Genomic DNA, 20,300 nt, shown 5'->3' on the forward strand with positions numbered 1-20,300 from the left:
AGTCATCTCACCCTGTAGCCACTGCCACATCATGCCATAAGGAATATTGCCAGACTATCAGTCAATGTTCCCTTAAGGGTCACAGGCTCTTAAATCAGCTTTTGTTGAAGGCTGCCTGGCCTGGGACACAACCTTCCGGGAAGTGGGCACCTCTCTGGCCAGGGCAGGTGCAGAAATGCTGCCCAAGAGTTAAGTCCTCGAATCAGGGTCCTCAAGAGCCCACCTGTGGGTGTTCTTCCCACCTGTGGCCATGCTGATGCCTGAAGCGAGCAAGTCTCAAGAGTCTCACCCAGAGCCCTCAATGTAGTACCTAGGTATTGCTGCTAGTTATTCAGGGCCCAAGGGCTCTTCAGTAAGCAGGTAATAATGCTACCAGGATTGGGCCTGTTATTTCAACACAGTATGTTCCCTTTTTGCCCAGGGTGTGTTAGAAATGTCATCTGAAAGCTATGCCCTGGAATGAGGGCCTCACCTCTGTCTAGTGCCCTATCCTGCTGGGCTGAGATGGTATCCAAAATGCAAGTCAAAGTCCTCCCCACTCTTCCCTCTCCTTTCCTCTAGCAGAAGGAAGGGGCTTCTTTTGGAGCTGTGAGCTGTGCAGCCTAGGGTTATGCGAGAGGTGATGTCAGTATTCCCTTGGCTGCCCCTAATCGGGTCTCAATATGTACAAACACACTTCAGTCCACCATCTCTGGACATGGTTCAGTAATAGGTCTTGCTTAAGAGTTGCAGTCCTTATGGCCTACAGAGTGCCTTTCAGATTTACTTGGAGACACAGAATTTGTAGCCCTCTGTGGCAAGGTTTGCAGGTTCTCAAGTTCTGACTACTGGGATCCACAATTCTCCTCTGTCCAGGGCTGTTTTAAATGCTCCCTCTGTGGGCTGCTTTCAGCTGAGTTTGGTTTGGTTTTCCTTTTAACTGCCTCACAATGTTGTGTTCTCCCTTCCCCAGCACCCAGAAATGATCTCTGCACTACACTGCCACTACTTCAGATTGGGGAGGGATAGTGTTGGCAATTCCAGATGGTGTTTCCTGTCTCTTCAGTGCCTCTTTCAGTAACATGAAACTAAAACCAGGTACGTTTTATTTCTGGCTTACACATCTGATTTCTTGTTTTTATGAAGGTGTTTTTCTCTGTGTAGATAGTTGTTAACTTGGTGTCCTTGTGGGGGAACAATCAGTGAGGCTTCTATTCTGCCATTTTGCTCTGCCTCTGCTTATTTTGTGTTAAATTAGAATAGCAACTCTGCTTTTTTCTGTTTTCTAGGTAGAATTTTCTCCATCCCCTTACTTTGAGCCTATGGGTATCACTGCATAGGAGACTGGACTCTTGAAGACAGCATGCAGTTGGGCCTTCTTTATTCAACTTGCCACTTTGTTCCTTTTAATTGAGGCATTTGCATTCAAGGTTATTATTGATATATGCAGATTTAATCTAGTCATCATGTTTTTAGCTGGTTATTATGCAGACTTCTTTATGTGATTGCTTTATGATGTCATTGGTCTATGTAGTGGCCAATAAAAATCTTTCCTTTCCATATATTGCACTCTCTTCAGGACCTCATATAAAGCAGGTTTGTTGGTAGTCAACTCCCATAACATTTGCTTGTCTGAAAAGGATCTTATTTTTCCTTCACTTATTCAGCTTAGTTAGGCTGGATATTAATTCTTGGCTGGAAATTCTTTTAAGAATGCTGAATATAGTATCCCTTTCCCCTCAACAAATCTCTTCTGGGTTGTAAAGCTTTTGCTGAAAGGCCTGCTAGCAAATTGATGAGGTTCCCTTTGAAGGTGACTGCCTCTTCTCTCCATGCCATTAAAGTTTTTTCTTTCATGTCAACTGTGGAGAATTTGATGACTACGTGTCTTGGAAATGGTCTTCTTGTAAAGTATTTTGCAGTTCTTTTTCACATTTCCTGAATTTGAATGTTGGTTTTTCTAGCAAGGTTGGGTAATTTTTCATAAACAATATCCTGAAATGTTTTCCATGCTGCTTGCTTTCTTTCCCTCTTTCAGGGATGCCAGTGAGTCATATATTTGGTCTCTTTACATAATACCATATTTCTGGATGGTGTTCTTCTTCTTCTTCACTGTTTTTCTTTATATTTGTTTAAATGGTGGATTTTGGAGAATCAATATTTGAGCTGTGATAGTCTTTCCTCAGCTTGGCCTATTCTGCGTTAATACTTAAAGTGTATTCTAAAATTCTTGAAGTGAGTTTTTCAGCTGTATCAGTGCTTCTTCTTTTCTAAAATGGCCATTTTATCTTTTACTACCTTATCATTTTATTGTATTCCTTAGAATCCTTGGACTGAGTTTCCATGAATTCTCTTTAATCTACATTCTAAATTCTATATCTAGAATTAGGTTATTACTGATATATGCAGATTTGACCTGGTCATTGAGTTTGGCCAGTGACCTGAGAACCGTTTAATCCTGATTATGAACCATTGTTGGAAAACTAGTACAGTTGTTTGGAGGTAAAAAGTCTATCTTTCTGAGTTCTCCGAGTTCTTGCACTTGCTCTTTCCTCATGTTTGAGTTGATGTTTCTTCAATCTTTAAAATTGCTTTCTTTGGATACTTTCTTCTTTTATTTGATTTCGTCATGGGTTTAATTGTGGTAAAAGGTGGATTCAGTTTACTGACTTTGTTTCTGTAAACATTAGAAGGCTACAGCTCAGCTCAGCACTCCTGGGCAGTGTGTTCTAATTCTGGAGAGCTGGTATCCTGGCCCTTGAGGTTAGAAACCTGCTGTACTGGTGGGCTAAAGTGTTTTTGGGCCACAGGCCACAACACTCTGATGTGTGCTGCCAGCCAAAGCACTTCATTAGACAGGGGCCAGCTGGAACTCTCGATGGCCAGGCACTGTTTGCCACTGCAGAAGTTTTAATGCAGGCCCCCGGGAGGAAGCCCATTTGGGAAGCCAATGCCATACTGTAAGCATCCATCACTGGATAGGCTGGTCCCAAGAAGAGACCAGCAGACAGGGGTCACTCAGGTTAGACTAGCCCATCTCCCAGGAAAGGATACCCTGCTCTGTTAAGGTCTGACAGTTCCCCTAAAACAAAAGTCTCCTAGGGTAGTAAGGGAAGCCTTCAGCTATGGGCATTCCTAGCTGTGCTCCATCACAGACACTCCTACAATAAACCCTCTGCTTTCTGCACAGGCTAGAGTCCTGCCCCAACACATCTCCAACCAGCTATCCCTGCTAGCTCAAGTGTCCATGGGGGTCATGGGTCCTCTGCTGCCATGATTCCAGAGGTCCATGGTGAGAGTGGGTTGCTCCTTGCCTGCTCATCTTACCTCTTCCCCAGGAGTCATTCTGGCCAGGAAGAAGTTCCTGTGCATGGTAGCCCCATGCAGAGTACCCATCTTCTTCACCCTCCATACTAGCATGTGTGTTCTTCCTCCATCCACTCTCAATGCCTCCCCTCAGATGATATATTCAGAGTGCACCAGTCTTCCCAGTGTCTCAGTCTCCTGGTAGCAGATATTCCTCATGGCTGCATCTACTCAGCCACCTTAGAAACTATCATTTACTTTATGAAATACACATGTATTTTTTTCTTATAACTTGCTTTTGGCCATTTATTACTTCTTTCTACCTTTAATTGAGGGACATAAACAAGTAAGAGTTGAAAATCCAGTCAGCCTGACAATGTTTTGGGAAAAATACTTAATATAGAGAATAAAATGAGCAATTAAGGCTTTGTAATTATTTAACTTTGCTGTTGCTATCCTCCTTTAGAAAGTCATGTATAGGGGAGTTTAAGATGACAGACAAGAAGCAGCTAGTATACACTGCTCTCATGGAGATGAAACAAAGTGGTAAGTAAATACTGGTTCTTTCTTCAAATGGATTGCCAAGGAGATCCCATGAAGATTCACAAAGGAAGCAACAGGACAAACAAAGAACAAAGAGGAGTGAAGCCAGGCAGCTTCCCACCCATAACTGATGTGGAGTTCAGATATTTTATGGTGTCCGAATTCTTATGCTGGTTCCTGCTCATCTGGAGAAAAATGGGTAGGTCTTTTGGCTTTGCTTCTATTACCTTATGCACTTCTTTGGACTGGTTTTATATTGAGCTGTACAAGCTGATTGACGGTGCTGTCAGGTGAGAGCCAGTTGCAACACAAGCAGGTAGGTATGTACCTGATCTTTGTTTATGTTTTGCTTTCTGTTGTTTCAAGTGAAGGACTGGACATTGGAGTACCTGGTGCCCTAAGCTTCCTGTTCTGTGGGGTTGGAGGGACACAGCTGTGTCAAGCTGAAGCCCTTTGCTTTCTCACAAATACCCAAATGGCAAACACAGGCATCTGCCCTAATGAGGATTATTGGTAGGAGTTCCTTGTGAAGTTCACTGAAGACTGTGCAGGGAGTTGAGGTGACTGCACCAGCTTCCTGTCCTACATAGGCAAGCACTTGATTTGTTTTCCTATTACACAACTGTTCCAGAACTTATGACTCCTAGTTTAGATTCATATTCTAGTCTATCTCCGGACTATAATGAGTTTGAGAGCCACAATAAATGCCTTTTTTGTGACTCTCTGTGGGAGTGGTTTCAAGGCATGATTTCATCTCTGAACTAGATAGATACAGTTTTATGGCTCACCTCTTTGCTAGTGTGACAGTCCTGCTGCTGCTTATAAATGGTGTATGGGGGGGCTCCACCTTTGGGCCTACGTAAGAGGGTTTTGGCAGCTGGTTAGGTCAGCCTGACTTCAGGCCTTGGGGAAGTGATCAGGTGCCAGTAGAGTTGGAACAGCGTAAGTAGGGTAGGTAGCTGGTTCCCAGGCCACTATATGGCTGGCAGAACAGTGGGTATGAGTACTGAAGGGCCTGTGTAAACAGTGCCACAATAAACATATGTGTGCATGTGTCTTCATAATAGAATGATTTATAATCTTTCGGGTATATACCCAGTAATGGAATAGCTAGGTCAAATGGTACTTGTAGTTGTAGATCCTTGAGGAATCATCACACTGTCTTCCACAATGGTTGAACTAATTCACACTCCCACCAACAGTGTAAAACCATTCCTATTTCTTCACATCCTCTCCAGCATATGATGTTTTCTGATTTTTTAATGATTGTCATTCTAAGTGACATGAGATGGTATCTCAATGTGGTTTTGATTTGCATTTCTCTGATGACTAGTGAAGATGAGCTTTTTTTCATGGTTACTGGCTGCATAAATATCTTATTTTGAGAAGTGTCTGTTCATATCCTTTGTCCACTTTTTGATGGGGTTTTTCTTGTAAATTTGTTTAAGTTCTTTGTAGATTCCGGATATTAGCTCTTTGTCAGATGGGTAGCTTTGAAAAACTTTTTCCCATTCCATTGGTTGCCGGTTCACTCTAATGACAGTTTCTTTTGCTGTGCAGAAGCTCTTTAGTTTAATTAGATCACATTTGTCTATTTTGGCTTTTGTTGCCATTGCTTTTGTGTTTTAGTTATGAAGTCCTTGCCCATGCCTATGTCCTGAATGGTATTACCCAGGTTTTCTTCTAGGGTTTTTATGGTTTTAGGTCTTATGTTTAAATCTTTAATCCATTTGGAATTAATTTTTGTATAAGGTGTAAGGAATGAATTCAGTTTCAGCTTTCTGCATACAGCTAGCCAGTTTTCCCAACATCATTTATTAAATAGGGAATCCTTTCCCCATAGCTTTTGTCAGGTTTGTCACAGGGGGTTTTAAAGGAAGACTTAGCACAAGCCAAGGAGTCTAATCATTAAGTACATCTTGTCTGTTCTCTAATGAGGCTTTGAGAATTAATTAAATAACTTCTAATTTTTTGTTAGAAAAAGTTACTGAAAATCAAAACCCAGAAAAAGTCAAATTATGGTTTGTATGTATAAGATCTATCAAAAGACACATCCATCATATCGATCAGAGGTGGGAACATTCAGATCACATAAGTAGAAACAGAAATTAAGAGAAGTGGGGATATCCAATGTTATCATTTTATTTGTCCATTTTTAAAAGCCTCTTATCCTTTTCTTAAAGGCCCTGTATTAAAGCATGCTTGATTTCATAAAATCATTGTAGCTGGACTACGCACTCTGAGTAAATAGTTAATAGAACAGCCATAAAAGAATAGGCTAAATGAAAAAATATGGGTAGCAGAAACAGCTGCTTTTGTGCTCTTTAGACAATTTAATTGCAACATGCCTAATCATTAACTTTTTTTGCAGATAAGAACAATTTCAATATTAGCAGAGAAAATCCTAGTCAACCTGTCAGAACATCACTGTTTCATAACAATTTAAGAATCACTGTCTTAAAAGAATAAAGGTCTGATCAACGTCTTCATTTGATAGACAACCCAGCTGTCAGCCTGAGTGGTTGAGTGGCTTCCTGAGATCACCCAGGTAATCAGAAGCAGATTCTGGACAAGAAGCCAAGTCTACTTATTCTCAGTCTACTATTAGTAGTTTCTTTTTATCACACTTTACAAATGTGTTTATGAGTAAGCAAGATAGGACAAGATTAAATATAAATATTTGGCAAATGTGTGAACTTAGGCTTATTTATATTTTCATCGTGAAAGATAACAACTTTTTATTTGAGGTATGGCTTACTCGTGAAAACATTTACAAACTCCAAAATATTTACTATGATTTCTGATTTACAAATTGCTAATGAAACAAAGCATTTGAATAAGGCTTGCGTTTTGAAATGCTAAATGTTAAACCTAAAATTACCTAATGAGATTCCTACCATCTTCATTTCACACTTATTTGAACCCATCCTATCCATCAGTTATTACAACAGAAAAACATGGCAAGCATTTGATTCATAATTTTATGTACTATACTTTACCGTAACAGGTGCATAGTCCTTAGGCATAACATAACTTATAAAGTTCTCTTAAATGGATCGAGATTATAAAGCAAAAAGAAAAATCATAAATAATTTTGTAGGTAAACAGAAAAAAGACAAAAACATACATAGAATAAGTCAATAGTTTTCAAATTATTAATACGCCAGCAAAGTACCTATAATCACTAAGGAGATTATATAAGACCTTGATGCAAGGGAATACAGTATTTTGGGGGGTTAATAAGAGCCTAACTTTAAAAATATTACTAATGCTTCACACCAAACAACTTTGCTTTCAAATGTATCAAAATATATTCTTATATAGGTTTAAATAAAATAACTATTGTTTCAATTTCATTCACTTTAAAAATAATTAGCATAACCATAAATTTCAATGCTTACCTGAAGGAATGCATCCTTTCGACCTAGAGGTATGCTCATGAAAAGTGTCACATAACTTTCTGAAATTCTGTCAAATAAGCAATCTTGGTTTTCTCTATCAGGCTTTAAAAAAGTGTGAAATTAAAGTCAATATTACAATTTAAAACTGGAATTTGTTTACATGATGTCAGCAATTTTATTTATTTATTCTTATGAGCACATCAGTTGGTATAGGAGTATCAGCATGGGTGGCTTGTGGCATAATGTAGACCCAAATTTTAATACTGGCTGTTATATATTAGCTGTATTATCCTGGGCTAGTTAATTAAGTGCCAGGTTTCTCATCTGCCAAATATAGGTAATACATATTTATCTTAAAGGAGTGTAGCAAAATTAAGTAAGAACAGAGATCATATTTTTGTAACTTTGTATTTCAAAGCCTTAGCACAGTACCTGGCAATGAAAAGCATGCAAACATTTTATGAGTTAATTGTCCTTGCATTCCAGGAATAAATCCCACTGGTTATGGTGTATAATCCTTTTAATATGCTGTTGACTTTGATTTGCTAGTATTTTGTTGAGGATTTTTATGTCAATACTCATCATAAAAGATATTGGTAGCTTCTATTTTATTTTTATTGTAGTGTCTTTTTTGGGTTTTAGTTTTAGAGCAATACCTTCTAACTCATAGGTTGAGTTACAAAGTATTTCCTCCTTTTCAACTTTCTGGAAGAGCTTCAGAAAAACTGGTGTTTATTTTTAAATGCTGGTAGCCTTCAACAGTGAAGCCCTCTGTTACAGGGCTTTTCTTTGATGGGAGGTTTTTGATTACGGATTCAATCTCCCATTTATATTGTCTATTTCTTTCTTATTCCATCTTGTTAGATCGTATGTTTCCAAGAATTTGCCTGTTTTAACAGCATTATTCCAACTCGTTGGCATATATCTGTTTATAACATGCTCTTATAATCCTTTTTACTTTCATAAATTGATATTCTCCCCAATTTCATTTAAAATTTTAGTATAGTCTTCACTATTTTTTAATAGTAATTCTAGCTAAAGGTTTGTCCATTTTGTTCTTCTCAGAGACAGACTTCTAGTTTTATTTATTATTATTTTTTATCACAAAGCAATTTATTTCTTTACAAAATGGATCTGATTTGCAAAGGGGTTTACCTCATGCACATTTATAAAGCAAGCTTCTTCATTACAGCATTTCCTTGGGGCACACTTGCACACTTTTTTTTAATTGTAATTTAGGTTCTGGGATACATGTGCAGATCATGCAGGATTGTTGCATAGGTACATACATGGCAAGACAGTTTGCTGCCTGCATCCCCCCATCATCTATATCTGGTATTTCTGCCCAAAGAAATAACCCTCCGTACCCGTTATCCCTCCCCTACCCCCCACCACTGTGTGATGCTCCCCTCCCTGTGTCCACATGTTCTAATTGTTAACACCTGCCTATGAGTGATAACATACGGTGTTTGGTGTTCTGTTCTTGCATCAGTTTGCTGAGAATGATGGTTTCCAGATTCATCCATGTCCCTATGAAGGACACGAACTCATTGTTTTTTATGGCTGCATAGTATTCTATTGTGTATATGTGCCACATTTTCCCTGTCCAGTCTATCATTGATGGCCATTTGGGTTGGTTCCAGTCTCTGCTATTGTAAACAGTGCTACAATGAACATACGTATGCATGTGTCATTATAATAGAACAATTTATAATTCTCTGGGTATATACCCACTAATGGAATTGCTGGGTCAAATGGTATTGCTATTTCTAGGTCCTTGAGGAATCAACACACTGTCTTCCACAGTGGTTGAACTAATTTACACTCCCACCAACAGTGTAAAAGTATTCCTATTTCTCCATATCCTTTCCAGCATCTTTTGTCTCCAGATCTTTTAATGATCGCCATTATAAGTGGTGTGAGATGGTATCTCAATGTGGTTTGATTTGGATTTCTCTAATGACCAGTGATGATGAGCATTTTTTCATATGTTTGTTGGCCTCATTGATGTCTTCTTTTGTAAAGTGTCTGTTCATTTCCTTCACCCATTTTTGAATGGGTTTGCTTTTTTCTTGTAAATCTGATTTAGTTCTTTGTAGATTCTGGATATTAACCCTGTGTCAGATGGATAGATTGCAAAAATTTTTTCCCATTCTGTTGGTTCCTGGTTCACTCTAATGATTGTTTCCTTTGCTTTACAGAAGCTCTGGAGTTTAATTAGATCCCCTTTGTCTATTTTGGCTTTTGTTGCAAATGCTTTTGGTGTTTTAGCCATGAAGTCCTTGCCTATGCCTATGTCCTGAATGGTTTTGCCTAGATTTTCTTTTAGAATTTTTATGCAGTTAGGTCTTATACTTAGATTTTTTAATCCATCTGGAGTTAATTTTAGTGTAAGGTGTCAGGAAGGGATCCAGTTTTTGCTTTCTGCACATGGCTAGCCAGTTTACCCAACACCATTTATTAAACAGGGAATCCTTTCCCCATTGCTTTCCTCAGGTTTGTCAAAGATAAAATGATTGTAGATGTGTGGTATTGCCTCTGAGGCCTCTGTTCTGTTCCATTGGTCTATGTCTCTGTTTTGGTACCAGTGCAATGCTGTTTTGATTACTGTGGCCTTGTAGTATAGTTTGAAGTTAGGCAGTGTGATGCCTCCAGCTTTCTTATTTTTGCTTAGGATTGTTTTGGCTCTGCAGGCTCTCTTTTGGTTCCATATGAAGTTTGAAGTGTTTTTTTCCAGTTCTGTGAAGAAGGTCATTGGTAGTTTGATGGGGACAGCATTCAATCAATAAATTACTTTGGGCAGTATGGCCATTTTCATGATGTTGATTCTTCCCAACCATGAGCATGGGATGTTTTTTCCATTTGTTTGTGTCCTCTCTTACTTCATTGAGCAGTGGTTTGTAGTTCTCCTTGAAGAGGTCCTTTACATCTTTTGTTAGCTGTATTCCTAGGTATTTTATTCTCTTGATAGCAATTGTGAATGGGAGTTAACTTTTGATTTTGCTCTCTGTCTGTTATTGGTGTATAGAAATGCTTGTGATTTCTGCACACTGATTTTTGTATCCCGAGACTTTGCTGAAGCTGCTTATCAGTTTTAGGAGATTTTGGGCTGAGATAATGGGCTCTTCTAAATATACAATCAGGTCATCTGTGAATAGAGACAATTTTACTTTCTCTCTTCCTATTTGAATACCGTTTATTTCTTTCTCTTGCCTGACTGCCCTGGCTAGAACTTCCAATACTATATTGAATAGGAGGGGTGAGAGAGGGCATCCTTGTCTTGTGCCAGATTTCAAAGGGAATGCTTCCAGTTTTTGCCCATTCAGGTTTTTCTATTCTTTATTTCATTTCTCTCTGCTGCAATACTTATTATTTCCTTCCTTCTGTTAACTTAGGATTTAATTTGTTCTTTTTCCAGTTTCTTTTTCTTTTTTTATTGTATGTTAAGTTCTTCAAAGCATGGGCAAATCTTGCAGGATTGTTATATAGGTATACACATGCCATGGTGTTTTGCTGCCTCCATCCCCCCATCACCTACATTAGGTATTTCTCCTGTTACCCTTCCCAACTTCCCCACCCGCTGCTATTGTACCCCTAGTCCCCCACCCCCCAACAGACCCCAGTATGTGATGTTCCTCTCCCTGTGTCCATGTGTTCTCATTGTTAAACACCCACTTATGAGTAAAAATATGTAGTGTTTTGTTTTCTGTTCTTGTGTCAGTTTGCTAAGAATGATGGTTTCCAGATTCATCCATGCCCTGCAAGGGACACGAACTTCTCCTTTTTTATGGCTGCATAGTATTCCATGGTGTATATGTGCCACATTTTCTTTATCCAGTCTATCCTTGATGGGCACTTGGGCTGGTTCCAAGTCTTCGCTTTTGTAAACAGTGCTGCAATGAGCATACATATGCATCTGTCTTTATAATAAACAATTTATAATCCTTTGCATATATACCCAGTAATGGGATTGCTGGGTCAAATGGTATTTCTATCTCTAGGTCCTTGAGGAATTGTCACACTGTCTTCCACAATGGTTGAACTAATTGACACTCCCACCAACAGTATTAAAGTGTTCTCATTTCTTCACATCCTCTCCAGCATCTGTCTCCAGATTTTTTAATAATTGCCATTTTAATTGGTGTGAGATGGTATCTCAATGTGGTTTAATTCGCATTTCTCTAATGACCTTGGTCATATCCTTTTCCCAGTTTTTGATGGGGCTTTTTCTTGTCAATTTGCTTTAGTTCCTAGTAGATTCTGGATATTAGCCCTTTTTCAGATGAGTAGCTTTCAAATATTTTTTCCCATTCTATTCATTCTGTTGGTTGCCAGTTCATGCTAATGATTGTGCATTTCGCTGTGCAGAAGTTTGTAAGTTGTTTGCTTCTGCTGTGCTGAAGCTTTTTAGATCCCATTTGTCTATTTTAGCTTTTGTTCTGTTTCCAGTTTCTTAATGTATAAGACTGTGTGGTTGATTTGAGAGCTTCCTTTAATTTTTAATATTTCATTGTTTTTTATTTATAAATCAGAATTGTATTTATTTACAGAGTACAATGTGTCATTTTGATATAGGTACACAATGTATCCATCCTCTCAGTTACTTATAATTTGTTAAGGAGAGACATTTAAAATTTACATTCTTAGCAATTTTGAAGCACACAATATGGTACTGTTAACTATTGTGACCATGTTGTTCAATGAATCTCAATGAATTCCTCTAGCTGGGCATGGTGGCTCAACCCTGTAATCCCAGCACTTTGGGAGGCCAAGGTGGGCAAATCAAGAGGTCAAGAGATGGAGACCACCCTAGCCAACATGGTGAAACCCATCTCTACCAAAAATAAAAAAATTAGCTGGGAGTGGTGGCGCACACCTGTAGTCCCAGCTACTTGGTAGGCTGAGGCAGGAGAATTGCTTAAATCTGGGAGGCAGAGGTTGCAGTGAGCCAAGAAGGTGCCATTGAACTCCAGCCTGGCAATAGAGTAAGACTCCATCTCAAAGGAAAAAAAAAGTTATTCCTCCTGTCTCACTGAAACCCTTTACCCTTTTAACATCTCCCCATTCCTAGCTTCCAGCCCAGCCTTCATTACTACTGCTCTTCTCTCTACTTCTGTGAGTTCAACTTTTTTAGATTCCACAAGTAAGTGAGATCATATTTGTCTGTACAAACCTGGCTTATTCCACTTAGCAAATTGTCCTCCAAGTTCATGCAGGTTGTCACAAATATTAGAATTTCCTTTTTAAAAGCCCAAGAATATTCTATTGTGTATTTACACCACATTATCCATTCACTCGTTTACATACACTTAGGTTGATTTCTATGATGGACACTTAAGTTGATTTCCTATCTTAGCTATTGTATTGCAATGAATGTGGACATAGAGATATCTATTTGACATACTGATTTGAATTCCTGTGGATGTATACCCAGAAGTTGGATTACTGGAGCATGTCGTAGTTCTACTTTTAGTTTTTGAGAAATCCATACTGTCTTCCATATTAGCTGTAGTAACTCACATTTCCAACTTTTCTCCATATCCTCACCAATACCTGTTATCTTTCACCTTTTGGATAACAGCCATGTTAGATAACATCTCACATATTGAACTGGTATGTGAGATTGTATCTCATTGTGGTTTTGGTTTGTATTCCCTAATGATTAGCGATGTTGAGCATTTTTTCACATACTGTTGGCCATTTGTATGTCTTCTTTTAAGAAGTATTTGTTTAGAGCCTTTGCCCATTTAAAAAGTTTTATCAAATTATTTTATTAAATTTAAAACACATAATTTACTGTGGTCACCATGCAGTAAAATAGATCACTAAAACTTATTTCTGTGGTGTAAGTGAAACTTTGTACCTTTTGATCATCTCATTTTTCCCCATTTCTCCCCACCCTTAGCCTCTGGTAACCACCTTTCTGCTCTCTGTTTCTACAAGATTGACTTTTTTAGATTCTACATGTGAGATCATACAGTATTTGACTTTCTCTGTTTGGCTTATTTCAGTTAGCAAAATGTCCTCCAGTTCCACCTATGTTTTTGGAAATTACAGAATATCCTTCTTTTTAAAAGACTATATAGTATTCCATTACAAATATATTTATATATATGTGTGTATACACACACACACACACACACACACACACACATATATATGTAATGTCTTCTTTATCCATTAATTCATTGATAAACATTCAGGTTGCTTTCATATCTTGGCTATTATGATTAATGCTACAATGAACATAAAAGTGCAAATATCTTTTCAACATAGCAATTTTAAGTCCTTTGGCTATAACTACAGTACAGAAATTGGACTGCTGGATCATATGGTGATTCTACTTTTAATTTTTTTGTAGAAACTTCATACCATTTTCCAAAATGATTATATTAATTTACTTTTTTCCTCTTTAAATCAGGCTATTTGTTTTCCTGCTATTAAATTGTTTGAAATACTTATATATCTTGGACATTAACCTCTTATCGGATGTATGATTTTCAAATATTTTCTCCCACTGTAAAGGTTGTCTCTTCAATCTATTGATTGTCTGCTTTGTTGTGCTGAAGCTTTTTAGTCTGATGTAATTTCGTTTGTTTATTTTTTGCTTTTGTTGCCTATACTTTGCTTCATATTCAAAAAATCATTACACAAACCAATGTCATGGAGCTTTTCCTCTATGTTTTATTCTAATAGTTTTACACTTTCAGATCTTATACTTGTCTTTAATTTAATACATGTTGACTTGATTTTTGTATATGATATGAAATAAGGGTTCAATTTCCTTCTTCTGCATGTGGATACTCAGTTATCCCAACAACAGTTATTGAAGACTATCCTTCTTTGTTATGTCTTCTTGGCACCTTTGTTGAAAGTCAATTGATTATAAACCTGTAGATTTATTTTGGGGCTCTCTTTTCTGTTCTTTTGGCATATGTGTCTGTTTTTATGCCAATACTCTGCTTTTTTTCAGTTACTAGAGCATTGTAGCATATTTTGAAGTTAGGTAGTGTGCTACTTCAGGCTTTGTATTTTTTGCTCAAGACTGCTTGAGTTTCTTTTGTTCTAAAATATAAATTTTAGAACTTTTTTTTTTTACTATTTCTGGGAAAACATCACTGGAATTTTGTTATGGATTAGATTGATTCTGTATGTTGCTTTGGGTAGTATAGATGTTTTACTAATACTAATTCTTTCAATCTATGTACATATGATATATGTCCATTTATTTGTGTCATCTTTTATTTCTTTCATCCATGTTTTTTATTTCCAGTATACAGATCTCTCACCTCCTTGGTTAAGTTTAAATCTAAGTATTTTATTTTGTCATTACTCCTGTAAACAGAATTGTTTTCTTGATTTCTTTTTTGTATAACTCATTGTTAGTGTACAGAAATGCTACTAACTTTTGAATGTTGATTTTGTATCCTGCAACTGAATTCATATATTTCTAACAGTTTTTTTTGTGGAATCATTAGGATTTTCTGTATAAAAGATGTTGTTACAAACAGAGATATTTCACCTCTTCCTTTTCTATTAGAATACTTTTATTTGTTTTTCTTGCCTAATTGCTATGGTTTCTTCTTTTTTAATGTAAGAATTTACAGCTATAAATTTCCCTCTTTGCATTGTTTGTGCTGCATCTCATAAGTTTTGGCAAGTTGTGTTTTTGTTTTCATTTGTCTCAAGGTATTTTCTGATTTCCTTTTTGATTTCTTCTTTGACTCATTGGTTGTTCAGAAACAATGGGAACTCAATATATTAACAATGGGAGTATAAAATTGTACATGCACTTGGAAAAACAATTTGACATTTTCTCATTAAGCTGATAATTTTCATATCAAACAATTCACAATTCCTTTCCTTTTTTTTATATGTCTTATACCTTCTGTTTGAGAGGTTGGCATCTTTCAAAGGCCTGTAGAAACTGAGGTAAGTAATATTTATGTTTGGGAATAGGCATTCTTCTTCTTTTGCTAAACCGTTAGGAGCTTGAATCAATTAAGTCAAGCAATGAACTGTATTTACATTTTGTTTCTTCTATGGTCACTCTCACTGAAACAATGGCTTCAAATTGCTTGTGTTACCTCATTTTTATAATTCTCAAATAACCAACTTTTGGCCATATTGAGTTTCTTTAATTTCTCTGCTTTTTCTTTTTAATTTTATTTTCTCTCTGATCTTTATTATTTTGTTTTGTTCTGCTTTCCATAGGTTTGGTTTTTTTTTTCTTTTTCCAATTTCTTAAGGTAGAAGATACACTTTCTCTTTTTTCAGAACTTTCTCTTTTTTCTATTGCAGGCATTTTAATTCTTTGATTTTCTCTCTAAATACTGCTTTAGTTATATCTCAGATGTTTTAATCTGTGTTTTCATTTTCATTTAGTTCAAAATAATTTCTGATTTCCTTATTGATTTCTGACTTGATCCATGGTTATTGAGAACTGTGTTCATTTTCAAATATTTGGAAATATTTTAGAGATCTGTTATTATTTTATAATATACCTCCATGTTGATCCGAAAACACTTTGTTTGGCTTGAATTCTTATAAACTTATTAGGATATTTTTCTAGCTCAGAATATAGTTAATCTTAGTAAATGTTTAATGTGCACTTGAGAAAAATGTATATTCTCCTGCTCTTGTGAGGTACTATGGTTTGAATGTGTTCCCAAAATTTAATGTATTTAAAATTTGATCCCCAATGCAGTGCTGTTGAAAGATGAGGCCTAACGGGACGTTTTAGGTATTGGGGACATTATCCTCATGAACAGATTATGCCATTATCACAGAAGTAAGTTTGTTATCACAGGAAGGGCTGTCTTATTTGTTCCCTCTCTCACTCTTCTACCTGATGCCAAGGAGTGATGAAGCAAAAAGGCCCTCACCACATGCTGGTCCCTCTATCTTGGACACCCCAGCCTACTGTGAGACAATTCATTCTGTTAATTATAAATTACCATTCTGTTATATTCTGTTATTGCAGCACAAAACCAACTAAGACAGGAGAGATGTTTACAAATGTCAACTATGTCAAGTTGCTTGACAGTGTTGTTCAAGTCTTCTATATCATTCTGTATCCTTACTGATTTTCTTTATAGTCTACCAACTATTCAAAGAAGGTGCTGAAATCACTATACTTACTGATTTGTGCATTTCTCATTAAAGTATTAAAAGTTTTTATTAAATGTGTTTTGAAGCATTTTTATTAGGTGCATAAATATTTGGAATTGTTATGTCAGGTTGATGAACTACCACTTCAGCATTACAAAATTACTTTCTTTATCTCTGGTAACATTCTTTGCTTTGAAATCTACTTTGTATGATGGGGTAAAAAAAAAAAAAAAAAAAAAACACCTAACTTTGTAAGTTATATATGCCTTTCTCTTGTTGTTTGGAGGAAAATGATACACTTTCCAGGGATCTGTCTTTTTTGTAGTCAAGGTCCCAAGAGCAACTTTTTAAAACATTAAGGTTATTATAATATTATTACTGAAACTCTTCTAGTAAAACACTGTTTCATGTGTTGCTTTTTCCTTCTCTTAATGTTTCCCAGATGCCCCCTCTGATGTGGTTTGGCTCTGTGTCACCAATCAAATCTCATCTTGAGTTGTAATCACCCCATGTCGAGGTAGGAACCTGGTGGGAGGTTACTGGATCATGAGAATGGCTTCCCCCATGATGTTCTTGTAATGGTGAGTTCTCACGAGATCTGTGGTTTAAAAACTGTGGCGCTTTTGCTTCCCTTTCTCTCCCTCTTACCTCCCTGTGAAGAAGGTGCCTGTTTCCCTTTTGCCTTTCATCAGGACCGTAAGTTTCCTGAGGCCTCCGAAGCCGTGCAAAGTGTGAGTCAATTAAACCTCTTTCCTTCATAAATTTCCCAGTCTTAGGTTCTTCATAGCAGTGTGAAAATGGACTAACACACCTTGTTTATCTGTTCAGTCCTAATCAGAATCCTCACCTTTCTAATTCTGGATCTTCTCATTAAATTTCTGACTTAGACTCTAATTATATGATATATAATATATATAATTTATGAAGTCTAATTTCAAAGATCCAGAATCTTTTGAAATCCATATTACAGTTTTAACTCCTTTGAAAGAACTCTAGACTTCCAATAGGATTTCTTATATGGTGAACGCTCAAAAAATGACCTCTGTAGTAGGATCCAGAAAAGCATTTTTGTACTAGACTTATCTCTACTGAAAAATTAATTATGCTCAAAATCAACTTAAAAATAATTTTTTTAAAACACCATACCTTAAATTTATGGAGAAACCACCACCAAAAGGAGTCATGCAAAAGAGCAATGGAGGCTTCTGAGAGAAAATGAGTCTTCCATATTTTAAAAACCTTTTCCTATGGGAAAAGAAACAAAAGAGAGATGCATAGAGATTAAAACACATTACAAAACATGCTAACATAAATAGGCTTTATAAAGAGTATGTTTTCAATGCTTAGAGATCAGCACTGTCCAACAGAAATTTAACATGAGCCACATACATAATATTAAATATTCTTGAAGTCACATTAAAAAGTAAACAGTGAAATTAATTTTAGTAACATTTTATTTAACCAAATATGTTGAAAATATCACCCCAACATACAATTTACATAAAAATTATTAAAAATATGTCATTCCTTTTTGACTACTAAGCATTTGAAATATGGTATATATTTTTGATAGCGTATCTCAATCTCAATTTGAACACTACATTTTCATCAGAAATACTAGATTAATATTTAGACTTCATAGAATACATGTTTGTAATTTTGTTCCAAGCATAATAAGACATTTTTAAATAACTAAATCAAATTTAGTTTTTAGATTTATATATGAGTTAAAAGAAATACAATATAAAATTCACCTCCTCAGTCATACTAGCCACATTTCACATGCTCAGTAACCATATTTGGCTAGTTGATATTGAAAGGACAATGTCGGATAGACCATGAACAGCAAAAATGTAAGATTCATGCCATGAGTTCCCCCTTTTCCACTAAGGACAAATATCAACAATCAATCATGGACTTCTATTCCAATAAGCCCTTCTTCTGGGCCTGTCTAGTGTTCTTCTGAAGCAGACAATTGATCGAAATTGGTATAAATGGTTAAATCTGTCTACTGTGACTACTAGAAACTAAGTTTTGGTTAAAATAGGCAGATTCAACAGATCGTTTTATCTTCTTATTCACAAAAAGTTTTAATGTCAGATGGAGACATTCAAGATTCTTTTATGTCTGAAATTAATTCCTTTTAATTACATCCAGAGGTATGAATTCCTCTTCAAGTACAGGTCTATAAAAAGACCATAATGCAACTTTCACAACATGAAAATTATTATGTATTCTGTGGGGGCACATCTTTTTCATAAGCCACTAAGCATAGTATGAAGTACACTGGTAACAGCTTCAACTTGGATTTAATATTTTTTAGTGACAAAGAATATATGTAATGGATATAAACATAAAAATCAGAAAATTGAAATAGAGGGCAAAATGACCAGTTTTACCAGGTAACCACCTCACATTTTAACCCTGGTGTTCACTGGCTATTTTATAACAGGTAAATTGAAATGGAGGGCAAAATGACCACTTTTACCAGGTAACTAGCCCTGGTATTCACTGACTATTTTACCAGGTAATCACTCTCATTTTAGCCGTGGTATTCACTGGCTATTGATCTAACTACCTCTCAACACCTCCAGTTTTTCATCATTTGGTTACCCTATAGGGATACTACTCGAAAATTCCCACAGACATTAGAAGACTCAAAAGAAACACCCAAAGAGTTGTGAAGAAGGGCACTCACAACTTATTTCAGGATCAAAAATGAGCAGGCTAAAACATCCTGAGCTGAGAGAGCAGGAACAGACCAGAAGGAAAAAAACACCTGTCACAGTTACATGCCAAGCCAGTGTACACTAGCAACCTCAGGATCCTGAAGCAGTACCATAGAGTTTAAAACATTCTTTTCTGGTAATCAGTAGGTAAGACATCACTGGTCTTTCCTGCCAAATTTAATGCCCAAAGGATCAAATCTTGTTTAACATCTAATTATTTATCATAGCTTTAAATAAAGGTCTGATTCATTAAATCCTACTGCCAAAATTTATCCTACAATAAAATAAAATATTTACATACATCAAAATTATGGGCTTTTAAAATAAAAAGATACATTTCTCTGGCATCCAAATGTCTAGGTAGCTGAGTAAGTTCATTTGCTTTGAATCCTGTGAAGTTGCAACCCTAGAAAGAGGCGAATATAACAGGACAGTAATTATTTTACTTTTCTCACTATAGTATACTCATATAACTACAGATAACCAACATTTAACTATCATTCACGAACATAATTTTACTTCTTTTTACTAAATTAAGTAAAATTTATATATCCCATCTAAGAAAAACCTTCAGCCAGGTGCAGTGGCTCACGCCTATAATGCCAGCACTTTGGGAGACCAAGGTGTTTGAGGTTGGGAGTTCAAGACCAGCCTGGCCTACATAGTAAAACCCTGTCTCTACTAAAAATGTAAAAATTAGCCAGGCATGGTGGCGCACACATGTAATCACAGCTACTTGGGAGGCTGAGGCAGGAGAATCACTTGAACCCGGGAGGCAGAGGCTGCAGTGAGCCAAGGTTCCACCACTGCACTTCAGACTGGGCCACAGAGACTCTGTCTCAAAAAAAAAAAAAAAAAAAGGAAAGGAAAAGAAAAATCTTCATATTATCTGCTTCTCTGAAATAAGAAGCCCTTGCACATTCATATGCCATATCTAAAATCAAAACAAAATCATATTTCAGAATTAATTTTGACATAAACTCAAATGATCAAGAATTTTAGCTGGACTATACATAAATAAATATAGACTAGGAAGCTTCTATACCTGCTCTCCTCTGGTACCTCTCTCTATATTTAGAGCTATGCTTATATTATTGTAAACATTATTTTAGTCCTACATAATACACTTGATTTATAATCTAGCAAAACATAAATGTTAAGTACCTCTATATTCTTCTCTGTCTCCATGTCATTTGAAAGCTGGAAAACATTTAGAGTAAAATCTTTAAAA

The 20,300-nt window shown here is 36.4% G+C and overlaps 1 protein-coding gene across 7 annotated transcripts in view; it reads right to left on the minus strand.

Moving 5' to 3' along the window:
• The window catches only part of FAM227B (family with sequence similarity 227 member B), a 315,059-nt gene that overhangs the window by 248,946 nt on the left and 45,813 nt on the right, over positions 1–20,300 (minus strand). For 5 of the 7 annotated variants that reach the window (XM_078334214.1, XM_054239626.2, XM_054239628.2 and 2 more), the window contains 4 exons: positions 20,234–20,269; positions 19,371–19,475; positions 17,487–17,585; positions 7,230–7,331 (listed from right to left, as the gene is read on the minus strand). In XM_078334214.1, coding sequence (XP_078190340.1) covers positions 7,230–7,331; positions 17,487–17,585; positions 19,371–19,475; positions 20,234–20,269 — 342 coding nt within the window. The remainder of the gene's footprint in view (positions 1–7,229; positions 7,332–17,486; positions 17,586–19,370; positions 19,476–20,233; positions 20,270–20,300) is intronic. The other 2 variants (XM_078334215.1, XM_054239629.2) reach the window with 1 other exon arrangement.

Source organism: Callithrix jacchus, chromosome 8, assembly GCF_049354715.1.
Source record: "Callithrix jacchus isolate 240 chromosome 8, calJac240_pri, whole genome shotgun sequence".
Classification (NCBI taxonomy): domain Eukaryota; kingdom Metazoa; phylum Chordata; class Mammalia; order Primates; family Cebidae; genus Callithrix; species Callithrix jacchus.